This window comes from Pseudophryne corroboree, chromosome 4 (genome assembly GCF_028390025.1).
Source record: "Pseudophryne corroboree isolate aPseCor3 chromosome 4, aPseCor3.hap2, whole genome shotgun sequence".
Taxonomy (NCBI): domain Eukaryota; kingdom Metazoa; phylum Chordata; class Amphibia; order Anura; family Myobatrachidae; genus Pseudophryne; species Pseudophryne corroboree.
Window position 1 is genome coordinate 144348364 of NC_086447.1, and position 13721 is coordinate 144362084.

The 13721-nt window shown below is 44.5% G+C and overlaps 1 protein-coding gene across 2 annotated transcripts in view; it reads right to left on the minus strand.

Annotated features, from left to right (window-relative positions):
* TRAPPC12 (trafficking protein particle complex subunit 12) overlaps positions 1 to 13721 on the minus strand; it is a 298877-nt gene that overhangs the window by 227082 nt on the left and 58074 nt on the right. For both annotated transcript variants that reach the window (XM_063915478.1, XM_063915477.1), the window contains exon 3: positions 7505 to 7621. In XM_063915478.1, coding sequence (XP_063771548.1) covers positions 7505 to 7621 — 117 coding nt within the window. The remainder of the gene's footprint in view (positions 1 to 7504; positions 7622 to 13721) is intronic.

Sequence of the window (13721 nt, forward strand, 5' to 3'; positions counted from 1 at the left end):
CATGGGAGGGGACGCACTGTAGTGCGCACAAGAACCCGGCGTCCAAAGGAAGCATCCTGGGAGGCAGTAGTATGAAAGGCATAGAACCTGATGAACGTGTTCACCGAGGACCACGTAGCCATCTTGCACAATTGTTCTAGGGACGCACCACGGCGGGCCGCCCAAGAAGGCCAACAGACCGAGTAGAATGGGCCTTGATAGTAGCAGGAGCTGGAAGTCCAGTCTGTACATAAGCTTGTGCAATCACCATTCTAATCCATCTGGCCAAGGTCTGCTTATTTGCAGGCCAGCCACGTTTGTGAAAACCAAATAGGACAGAGAGAATCAGATCTCCTAAGAGAGGCGGTTCTCTTCACATATATACTGAGAACCCGTACCACATCCAAAGATCGTTCTTTGAAGGACAAACCAGGAGAGATAAAGGCTGAAGGATCCCGATACCCTGATGGCGGAGAAGGGCCTCCATGACCGCCATAACTTTGGTGAAGATTTGCGTAGCCGTGGTCAGTCCAAAAGGCACGGCCTGCAATTGATAATGTAGGTTGCCAATAGCAAACCGCAGATATTGCTGATGCGACATGGCAATAGGTATATGTAGGTAAGCATCCGGTATGTCCAGGGATACCATATAGTCCTTGGGCTCCAAGGACAGAACAATAGAGCGAAGAGTTTTCATACGGAATTTGGAAACCTTCACAAAATTGTTCTAAGACTTGAGGTTGAGAATGGGCCGGGGGGGTCCATTCAGTTTCAGAACTAACAATAGCGTCGAATAGTATCCCTGCCTCACTGAGACAGAGGCATCGGCACTATCACTCCTGTGTCCAGGAGGGATTGTACCACCAAATGTAGAGTTTTTGCTTTCAACGGATCCGAAGGGATATTTGTCAAGCAAAACTGGCGAGGGGGACAGTTCTTGGAAGAGATAGTGTATCCGTGAACGACGACTTCCCTCACCCAGGCATCTGAAGTGGTCTGTAACCAACCTGGGAGAACCGCAGAAGTCGGCCTCCCACCCAGGGGTCCCCCAGGGGGAGGCCCGCCCCGTCATGCAGCAGGCTTGCCTGGTTTGGAAGCAGGCTGACGGGCAGCCCATGAACGTTTAGGTTTGGGCTTAGAGGTTTTGGAAGTGCAAGCCTGTTTTTGGTATGCCTGACCCTTTGCTTTACTTGGAGGTCGAAAGGAACGAAAGGTGGTACTCTTAGACTTCGGAGCCGAAGGATTAGTACTCGGCAGACATGCAGTTTTAGCAGATGCTAAGTCAGCAACAATCTTATTCAGATCTTCCCCAAAAAGGATGTTTCCCTTAAAAGGGAGCACCTCCAAGGTCTTTTTGGAGTCCAGATCCACAGACCAGGACCGCAACCACAGAATCCGGCGAGCCAGAATGGACGTAGTAGACGCTTTGGCTGCCAGCACACTGGCATCAGAGGCCGCCTCCTGAATATAATGAGAGGCTGTGGTAATATATGAAAGACACTGTCTGGCATTATTAGAAAAATTCAGGTAGCTCCGCTTCAACTTCTTGAACCCAGGCTTCAACAGCTTTTGCAGCCCAAGAAGCCGCTATAGTAGGTATATGTACAGCTACCGCAAGAGTGTAAATACCCTCCATACGCTTATCCGTCGGTTCCTTCAGCGAGGTGATGGTAGTGACAGGCAGAGTAGAAGCCACCACCAGACGTGCAACATGCGAGTCCACCGGCGGCGGTGTTTCCCAATTTTTACTTAACTCTGCAGTGAGGTGATAACGAGCTAGCATCTTTTTAAACAGGGAGAATTTCTTTCCTGAAAACTCCCAGGATTCCTGACGTATGTCAACTAAATGGTCAGAATGGGGCAAAACTAATTTAGTAACCTTCTGATGTTTGAACTTATCAGGTTTCTTAGACGTATCTGGAAGTTCAGGTTCATCATCAATCTGAAGAATCAGTTTGATAGCCCTGATGCACTTAGCCCCCGTCAGGTTACAGAATATAGGGATAGCAATATGTGTGAGATACACAGAATAGGAACCACACAGCGGCTATTGGCACACACAGTCACATGTACAATGCAGAAACTATTACAAACAACAATAAAACTGCACTGGACTAGCAATACTACGTAAAGATATGTATGTATACAGATATAACAATGCACAGTAAATACTGAATGTATATCACAGAATACTTGTACTATATATTCTGTCAGTGGTGCACTTTTCTTAACTAACGCTGTCTAAACGACATGTAGAATACTTAAGTGTCCTGTAAACGAACAGCGCTGATGATGCAGGCGGCTTCACAGAAGAGACAGTGCACAGCATTCCCAGAATCAGCGGAGCTGTGTGTAATGGTGCCCAAACGCTGACAGGGAGTGAGGGAGAGAGAGCGAGAGAGATACAGCTCCAGGGCTGGAACATCTGCTGTAGATGGCGCCTGGGGGAGTGGCTACAGGTCAGCGCCTTATCCCCTCTGCTGGACTTCACCACCGGGTACTATGGAGCCTTTACTAAACGGATTTTAGCAAATCCGACCTGTGCTCCTTGCCCTGGTTGATATAGTGGAGTCCCTGCACGGACACAGTGCCCACGCCAGCGGCGCGGTCCGTTCAGAGACTGCAACCGGATCGCGATTTCACCGAGTCCCACCTGGGGGACCCTTTTACTTCCTTCCCTATCGTGTGGCCACGCGATCCAGGAGAGCAGCGGCGGTATGTGTGCCTGATGAGACCGGAGTGCCTCCGCTGTAAGTACCCGGCAACCAGGGCGCGGGAGTATACAGCACCGTTGCGGGAGGTGAGGGAACCGCAGCACGATGTCAGTATGACATACAGCACCAAGTGCCTATGCTGCGACCTGAAGTCTTCTTTCTTGTCAGAAAAGCTCTTTTCAGGGCTGCCTAACGCAGCCCTCCCTTTTAGCTGCCTGCACTGCAGGCACCAACTTACAAACTGAGCTCCAGTGCCTGGAGGCGGGGATATAGAGGAGGCATCCTGGGAACAGTCAAAGCTTTAGCCTGTTGGTGCCTCGGATCAAGATCCAACTCTACACCCGATGTTATTCTCTGTGGCATACCAGTGTACCTCGCTGCAGAAATATTAATATTTACAAAATAATAATCATCATCATAAGAAGAAGAAGACGAAGAAGAAGAAGAAGACGAAGAACAAAAAACGGCTAAATTTTACTTAAAATAAAAAATAGACATTTAATTTTTTAAATATATTTTGCTTGAAGTCTCAAAAGGTGAAGAAATGACAATATTTGGGGAAACAAATAAATTAGGAGAGTTTAGAACCATGTATTGTTTATCCTACACTAGAGTACCAGCCGACGCAGCCATGTTGGGTGCACTATATAGGTTACACTGTGCGATAAGCAAAACATGGCAGTAAGGCATACAAGGGTAAAATAAAAAGCAAATAACAGGATACCTAGTTCTGCAGCAAGAAAATGGTAACAATTTTAAAGTGAGCTGAGGGAAAAATAACAGAAAAGAGGGTCCAGTTACATTTTGAAGTAATTTACAAAAAAAAAAAAATTACCTGATCAAAAAATAAAAATGTACAATAATTCTCCAACACTCTGAAGATGGTAAGCTCATATTGTGAATTGCATAAAATATTTATATGAATCCCACATAATCACTGTTACACACTGGTTCTCACTGAGCGGAGGGTGATGCGAGAGGGGTGTAATTCGGCTCCCCAGCTGATGAGTGTATGCAACAGGTAGCAATGCAGGATCACCAGAAGTGTTGTGGATCTCTGATGGTCTCTGAGGAGATAAGTGAAAAACTACTGTCCCCCACTGTGATGCTCTAAGACAGTGGTGGCCAACGCGTGGCTCTTGAGCCACATGAGGCTCTTTCTTCATTCAAACACTCAAAGTCATGTGACAACAAGCGATCTGTAAACCGCTGCACTCCAGTCAGACATGCAGCAGCACTACATAGACTGAGAACTGAGGGAGCCAAATACACAAGGGACAGCTGGCTTGAGTGACACAGGCGGGTGCTGGCTGGAGTGACACATGGGGGAACTGAAGTGTATTATGTGAATCTGGCTTTTCAGTATATTTTATGCGGATCTGGCTTTTTCAATTATTTGATGTAGAAGTGGCTTTTTCATTGTATTTTATGTTGGATCTGGCTTTTTCAATGTATTTTATACGAGGGGCGTGGCCTAACAGGCACAAGATCACACCTAATTTTTGCAAGTGCGCCTTCGGCTCGAAGTCGGCTCTTTGATGTTCCTAACAAGATTTCTTGGCTCTTTGTCTCTGACTGGTTGGCCACCCCTGCTCTAAGACATTGACAAGATGGCGCTGCACGTATGTGCAGTATTTAGGTCAGCAGCCATCTTGGTACAGGGAGCGAAACCTCCCTGGAGGAACAGTATGGAATCTGCGCAGTAGCGCTCTCCCCTTCAACATTTTTACATACAAATAGGATAACAAAGATAAAACTCCCACAGTGTCATCTAAATGGGACGTAGTCACCATACCGGCGGTCAGCATACCGCCATCGGGATCCCGGCCACCAGAATGCCGGCAGGGGGCAGAGGACTATTCCCACTCGTGGGTGTCCATGACACCCATAGAGTGGGAACAGAACCTGTGGCGAGCACAGCGAGCCCGCAGTGTGGAGAACGCAGCAAGCCCACAAGGAGCTTCGTTTCGCTCACCCCCTTGCCGGCATTCTGGCGGCCGGGATCCCGACGTCGGGATTCATACCCAACGCATCTGAATGACTACTTGTGCCTGGTGTAGGATTTTCAAATTTGTGTGGTTTACTGTATACACGGATTTACAACCTTATAGGAACTGAGATCTCAGGAGTATTACATGTTTAAAAAAAAAAGTTTCTTTTATAGCAATAGTTTCCAAACTGGTCCCCGTGACACCCTGGGGTGCCTCGGGAAAGAGGAGGGGGTAAGGGGGGCACTGCAGTGGTGCCGTAGTTTGGTGGTCCAGGACCAATTCAAATTATTTATACTTAATTTAATTGCCAAAATCAGTCCCTCACCACATAACTGACCCTAAGGATGACATATTCTAAACACAATTAACTTCATTTTATATTTTTTTCTGAATTTCTCAATAAGAAACTTTGGCCTAGGGGTGCTGTGTAACAAATTCTGATACTCTAGGGAGTCATGATTCACAAAAAAGTTTAGGAACCACTGGGCAGGACATTCAGCACGCTAATGAAAGGATTGCAGAATCTGCAACCCAACCTGAATAACCCCGGCCCAAGTCCTGCCCAGCATTGTGATCGCAATCTATTTGAAATCGCATCGCTGAACAGGGAATAACAGATGCCCCCTGCATATGCAGCAGCACCGCCACCATTTTCTTTATCGGAAAAACTGTGTGTGACATTATGCAGTCGACTCAAAAACAGTCTGGCCACCGTTGAGGAGGATAAATGTTCAACGCTGCCCCCGAGTGACTCCCAGCGCCGAGAAAGCTATTCTTCCGGAGAGGGGGTGTTTAGGAGGCGCTGTCATTCCTCCTGCTATTTTGCCACGCCCCCTTCACCTGTTCTTGGCTGCTCTGGTTACAATCTATTACACAAGCTCACAGCAATGGCAGGATCTTCTGTCGCAAAAGTAAGTCTACATGCCAGTGAATTGTTGCACCAAAACATGCTCAATAGAGATTTTTTTTAGTTTTTTTAATTAAAGCAGGCAAACAGTAACAGAAGAAGCAGACGTTTCAGGCTAAAAGATCCCCTTGTTCAAGTGCAGAAACATGTCAACATTTATACATTGTGCCTGGCAGTGCTTAAAGTGGTCTTGGACTGGTGGTGGAAATCATCCCCCCCTTCCTCATTAAGCAGAGCCAGGACCAGAGCAAGGGATTAGGCACCCCTCTAGTTGCAAAACAAAAAGGGGTGTGGTCACACAATAGTACCCCCAATTCAGATTATGCCTCACAGTAGAACAATCTTAGGAGGCAGGTCCCTCCTCCCCGGCCAGTGCCATCATTCTAGTGATATTTGGGAAGATGACGCTGGCCACCAGAGAGCAAAGACTCTGGCACAGTGCCAGAGCCTTTGCTTTCTATGTGCGGCGCCATCTTCTAGAAGAGATCACCGGGAAGATGGCGCCACTGCCACTGGCTACAACACAGGCATACTGGGGAGGGGTAGCAAACTGGGGACCCTGCCGGGCCCCTCCACCAATGCATGTCTTTCTGTGTTTTGGGGGCAATTTTATAACAACATGGTTACGACACTGTAGCACAGACATTTTCAACCTTTTACAACTCGCAGCACACTGAACAAGATTTAAATATTGCCAAGGCACATTCAAATATAGTGGTGATGCATGGTGCAGCTGCGTGTTCTAGGATGTCATGTCGCAGCTTCTCCATAGGTCACACCTGAGCCATGGCTGAGAAGGCCAGAAGAGCTCAACACTGCCAGGGCCCAAAATTAGAACTGGCTCTGCAACCACTAAACCCACCAGTATTGATCGTTCCAGGGCCTCAGCAGCAGCAAAACACTGACGGGCCTGGCTGTGCTTCTATGGTGGCACACCTGGAGACTGCTCAGGGCACACTAGTGTGCCACGGCACAGTGGTTGAAAACCACTGCTGTATATACATATTTGCTATGTTTGAGAATTGGCAATTACATTTCAAGCACCGAGCGACTTTTCTTATTATGGAAACATAAAATGATAGGTTGAGCGCTATATATCCTATAACTGGTTAACCATACAGCAAGGTGGACGAACTTGTATATTAGCAGCACTCCCCAGACTGTATATGCACCACAGTGCGCAGCTGTAAATTGAATTCCCTTATATTTTACTATGCCATGACAAAGCAAATATTTGCTGCTGCATGCAAGTCTTGTTAAATTCATTATTAGTGGTAAAAGAAAAGCCTCAATTCAATAGCAATGAATGGAAAGATGTCGAGACATGGGGGGAGGGGGTCATTCTGAGTTGATCGCCCACTAGCTACTTTTAGCAGCCGTGCAAAAGCATAGTCGCCGCGCACTTGGGAGTGTATTTTCGGTTTGCAGAAGTGTGAACGCCTGTGCAGCAGAGCGCCTGCAAAATCATTTTGTGCAAAACAAGACCAGCCCTGTACTTACTCTTCGTGTGCGTTGATTCTAACGATGAGGGACGGCTTTTGACGTCACACACCTGCCCAACGTTCCCCCAGCCACGCCTGCGTTTTCCCCGACACGCCTGCGTTTTTCTAAGCACTCCCTAAAAACGGTTGGTTGCCACCCAGAAATGCCCACTTCATGTCAATCTTCCTGCGTTCTGCCGTGCGACTGGAAGCTTCGCTAGAACCTGTGCAAAACCACTAAAGACTTTGTACCCGTACGTCGCGCGTGCGCACTGCGGTGCATACACATGCGCAGAAATGCCGATTTTTAGCCTGATCGCTGCACTGCGAACAACGGCAGCTAGCGATCAACTCGGAATGACCCCCATGGTTCATTGCGCATTTGATGTTTTGCAGAAGGTAGATAATAGTGGAGAGCAAACAGATACTTACAAGAAGTTGTTTGAGCCCCAGAAATGTCTGTTCTACAGCGTTGGCGGTGAGGACCTGTCTTTTCATTGCCGCTTGTTCACCCAAGAAGCGCAACATAAGTTCTCGCACTGCATCACCCTGAAACAGACACAAACAAAACCATCATCTTATGGGTATAGGGAAGTCATAGCCAACACTGGGGGAGCGTTAACTAAACTTGGAGAGAAAAAAAGTACTTACCAATCAGCTTCTGTCATTGCACAGGCTGTGCTTGAAAAATGACAGGAGCTGATTGGTATCTCACCTCTCGCCAAGCTTTGATAAATCTCCCCCACTGATTCTAGTTAGTTTTAAGTGTATGGCTCATGTCCATACACTACCAGCGGTATATACAGTATAGTTAATACTGTAATATTGTTAGCGCCATAGGTGCTACTTGGTGTGAAATGCAGACACTACAACAGGGGTGGAGTTAGCAATTGTTAGTAATTGGGTAAAACGATGCTACACTGTAGGTGGGACAGATGTAACATGTGCAGAGAGAGTTAGATTTGGGTGGGTTATATTGTTTCTGTGCAGGGTAAATACTGGCTGCTTTATTTTTACACTGCAATTTAGAGTCAGTTTGAACACACCCCACCCAAATCTAACTCTCTCTCTGCACATGTTACATCTGCCCCACCTGCAGTGTAAAATGGTTTTGCCCATTAGCTAACAAACCTGTATAGATTGCAAATTCCATTGGTGCAGGGACCGATGTGAATGATCTGTTGTTCCATGTAAAGTGATATGTAATATATACAAGTTCTATACATGCGAATTAGAAAAATGTTATACGTTTATTTGCCTATTCTAGAATATATGGGATAACTATTAGTTAAGAAAATAGCAATAATTAAAGCCCTAAATATGCAAACTATGGCAACTTGGGGGACTTCAATAGAGGGTTGAAAAATGGATCTACACAGGGCTGAGCTTTCAAAGTGGCCCATGAAACGCCTCACTCAGCCGGTCAGAGGGGATCCTGTGGCCCACAGCCTGAGGTCGGGAAACACTTTTTTTGCATTTATTTTTCTCTTTTGGTAAACGGTAAAAAAAAAAAAATCCAAGCAAAAACCACACAGACTTTTCTAGTATTTTATGGGCAAGGAGACTTGCACTGTAAGTTCAGTGAGGCTGGGGTATATCTGGAGTTGACAATAAATGTCACACACAGGTATACAGTAAAAAAAATCTCTGGGTGATGACCGCTCTGTTATTTCTTGTAGTAGTCCGTTCAACAGATTATACAAATTCAATGTAAACAGGTTATGTAAAAAAAACAACAACATGCATAATCTCAGTAGCAACCACTTAGCTCTCATACACTACACAACTTGGAGCGTTCCACTACTAAATCTAAATCAACCGCACATGGGGCCTGATTCCTGTTTGCAATAAAAGCAAGCAACTGGGCAAAAATGTTGTACTGCAGGTGAGGCAGATGTACTGTAACATGTGCAGAGAGAGTTAGATTTGGATGGGGTGTGTTCAAACTGAAATCTAAATTGCAGTAAAAAACACCTATCAAACATTTGTGGGCTACATGCAAAAGCAGACAGTATTTACCCTGCACAGAAAACATAAATGTACTTATGTCCCTTGCATGGTAACATTGGGCCTAATTCAGACCTGATCGTAGCAGCAACTTTGTTAGCAGATGGGCAAACCATGTGCACTTCAGGGGTGGGGGGCAGATAAAACGTGCAGAGAGAGTTAGATTTGGGTGGGTTGTGTTCAAACTGAAATCTAAATTGCAGTGTAAAATAAAGCAGCCAGTATTTACCATGCACAGAAACAATATAACCAACCCAAATCTGGGCACATGGTTTTGACCAACTGCTAACAAATTTGCTGCTGTGATCAACTCTGAATTACCCCTATGTTACTTGTTTTTTACAATTTACATGAATCAGGCCCATATATATATATATACATATATATATATATATATATATATATATATATATATATATATATATATATATATATGTATGAGAAAGGCAATAGATACAGCGCTGATCGCTTAAATGGATTGCAATATTTTATATATATAAATATATGTTGGTGGAATCAAAAAAGTCACTCTATGAGTGCTCAAAGCACTAGATCCTCCTTCGATAATTAAGAATCGCTGCTCCCCTTAGTCAGTCCGAACTCCCACGGAGATAGATATCTGTCAATAAAGCATATAGAGGGGGCGCTCCATAGTGCGTAAACTTTTTATTTTAAAACAAACAAACACATGGGTATTTGAAACAAATGTAACTGTTACACTCGTACCAGAAGGCAACCTGTGTGGGCTGGTTACCACATGATTCCACAAATAATCACCAGGCAGTACTGGAACCAGGGTCAGACCAAATCGCGCTGGAATCCTCCACCCGCCGGCGGCAGTTTTCCCTGAGATTCTCGGGCAGGATCACACACGTCCGCGACTCCTCGATCAGTAAACTGCAGGGATTGTCAGTGCGTCACCAGACTCCGCCTTAACGCGTTTCGTCATCGACTTCGTCAGAAGGCTGGAGTCTGTGACGCTAGGATCAGTATTTAACCATCCTCAACAAATTAGCATCAATCATTAAATAAATACACCTGTACGGCTGTTTGAGAGTTGAGGATTTTAAAGTGCTATACCATCTGTAAATGCATATACATCAATAGTAAAACTAGTTTAAAATTGATCCTTAAAAATATATAGTTTCTTTTTAACAGGAGGGTTTCCAAAAACAAATACTATTATACCGCAAACCACAAATAGCCGTGCAGTTTACAAATTCATTAATAAAAATACATATATGCATACAATTTTTTAAACATACAATTTTTTAAACATACAATTTTTTAAAACACACAGAGAATATTACTCATAATAATCATGATCATGATTTTAGCATACTTAGTTTTTACGAGAGATGTTTTCAACAGAGAACAAACCAATGTCAAAATGAAATAATTATATAATTAATGTTATCAAACCCAGAAGGAATTGACAATATAATTGGATCATAATGGTACAAATCAATTTATACTAGTGAGACTTAAGGTGCAGGTCCTAGCATCATTATTTCAGAAAGGGTGTAACTTCAAAGCCTTCATTTAAACCTTCTGGCTTTAAAGTCTTAAGGGTCAGTATCCAGAAGGTTTCCCTTCTTTCCAGTTCAATGTCCCTATCACCACCTCTCTTACTCTGGGCCACATGTTCTATGCCTTTAAATCTTAACTTAGTGGGGTCACTGCCATGGTGTTCCTTGAAATGACGTGGAATACTATGATTAAGGATTTGGTTTTTAATATTTCTTGTATGTTCCAAAATGCGGATCTTCAGCATTCTTTTGGTTTTCCCTATATATCTGTATCCACAAGGACATAAGAGCATGTACACTACATGAGTAGAATTACAATTGTATAAATTGATTTGTACCATTATGATCCAATTATATTGTCAATTCCTTCTGGGTTTGATAACATTAATTATATAATTATTTCATTTTGACATTGGTTTGTTCTCTGTTGAAAACATCTCTCGTAAAAACTAAGTATGCTAAAATCATGATCATGATTATTATGAGTAATATTCTCTGTGTGTTTTAAAAAATTGTATGTTTAAAAAATTGTATGCATATATGTATTTTTATTAATGAATTTGTAAACTGCACGGCTATTTGTGGTTTGCGGTATAATAGTATTTGTTTTTGGAAACCCTCCTGTTAAAAAGAAACTATATATTTTTAAGGATCAATTTTAAACTAGTTTTACTATTGATGTATATGCATTTACAGATGGTATAGCACTTTAAAATCCTCAACTCTCAAACAGCCGTACAGGTGTATTTATTTAATGATTGATGCTAATTTGTTGAGGATGGTTAAATACTGATCCTAGCGTCACAGACTCCAGCCTTCTGACGAAGTCGATGACGAAACGCGTTAAGGCGGAGTCTGGTGACGCACTGACAATCCCTGCAGTTTACTGATCGAGGAGTCGCGGACGTGTGTGATCCTGCCCGAGAATCTCAGGGAAAACTGCCGCCGGCGGGTGGAGGATTCCAGCGCGATTTGGTCTGACCCTGGTTCCAGTACTGCCTGGTGATTATTTGTGGAATCATGTGGTAACCAGCCCACACAGGTTGCCTTCTGGTACGAGTGTAACAGTTACATTTGTTTCAAATACCCATGTGTTTGTTTGTTTTAAAATAAAAAGTTTACGCACTATGGAGCGCCCCCTCTATATGCTTTATTGACAGATATATATATATATATATATATATATATATATATATATATATATATATAATAAGAATTTACTCACCGGTAATTTTATTTCTCGTAGTCCGTAGTGGATGCTGGGAACTCCGTAAGGACCATGGGGAATAGCGGGCTCCGAAGGAGGCTGGGCACTCTAGAAAGATTTATGACTACCTGGTGTGCACTGGCTCCTCCCACTATGACCCTCCTCCAAGCCTCAGTTAGGACACTGTGCCCGGACGAGCTGACATAATAAGGAAGGATTTAGAATCCCGGGTAAGACTCTTACCAGCCACACCAATCACACCGTACAACTCGTGATACTATAACCAGTTTGACAGTATGAAAAAACAACTGAGCTTCTCAACAGATGGCTCAACAATAACCCTTTAGTTAACAATAACTATTTACAAGTATTGCAGACAATCCGCACTTGGGATGGGCGCCCAGCATCCACTACGGACTACGAGAAATAGAATTACCGGTGAGTAAATTCTTATTTTCTCTGACGTCCTAGTGGATGCTGGGAACTCCGTAAGGACCATGGGGATTATACCAAATCTTCCAAACGGGCGGGAGAGTGCGGATGACTCTGTAGCACCGAATGAGAGAACTCCAGGTCCTTCTCAGCCAGGGTATCAAATTTGTAGAATTTTGCAAACGTGTTTGCCCCTGACCAAGTAGCTGCTCGGCAAAGTTGTAAAGCCGAGACCCCTCGGGCAGCCGCCCAAGATGAGCCCACCTTCCTTGTGGAATGGGCATTTACAGATTTTGGCTGTGGTATGCCTGCCACAGAATGTGCAAGCTGAATTGTACTACAAATCCAGCGAGCAATAGACTGCTTAGAAGCAGGAGCACCCAGCTTGTTGGGTGCATACAGGATAAACAGCGAGTCAGATTTTCTGACTCCAGCCGTCCTGGAAACATATATTTTCAGGGCCCTGACAACGTCTAGCAACTTGGAGTCCTCCAATTCACTAGTAGCCGCCGGCACCACAATAGGCTGGTTCAGGTGAAACGCTGACACCACCTTAGGGAGAAATTGGGGACGAGTCCTCAACTCTGCCCTATCCATATGGAAAATCAGATAAGGGCTTTTACATGATAAAGCCGCCAATTCTGACACTCGCCTGGCTGAAGCCAAGGCTAATAACATGACCACTTTCCACGTGAGATATTTCAGATCCACGGTTTTTAGTGGCTCAAACCAATGTGATTTTAAGAAACTCAACATCACGTTGAGATCCCAAGGTGCCACAGGAGGCACAAATGGGGGCTGAATATGCAGCACTCCTTTCACAAATGTCTGAACTTCAGGTACTGAAGCTAGTTCTTTTTGAAAGAAAATCGGCAGAGCCGAGATCTGTACTTTAATGGAGCCTAGTTTTAGGCCCATATCCACTCCTGCTTGCAGGAAATGCAGAAATCGACCTAGTTAAAATTCCTCTGTTGGGGCCTTATTGGCCTCGCACCATGCAACATATTTCCGCCATATGCGGTGATAATGCGTTGCCGTAACATCTTTCCTGGCCTTAATAAGCGTAGGAATGACTTCTTCCGGAATACCCTTTTCCTTTAGGATCCGGTGTTCAACCGCCATGCCGTCAAACGCAGCCGCGGTAAGTCATGGAACAGACAGGGCCCCTGCTGTAACAGGTCCTGTCTGAGCGGTAGAGGCCACGGGTCCTCTGAGAGCATCTCTTGAAGTTCCGGGTACCACGCTCGTCTTGGCCAATCCGGAACCACGAGAATTGTGTTTACTCCTCGCTTTCTTATTATTCTCAATACCTTTGGAATGAGAGGCAGAGGAGGGAACACATAAACCGACTGGTACACCCACGGTGTCACTAGAGCGTCCACAGCTATCGCCTGAGGGTCCCTTGACCTGGCGCAATATCTTTTTAACTTTTTGTTGAGACGGGACGCCATCATGTCCACCTGTGGTTTTTCCC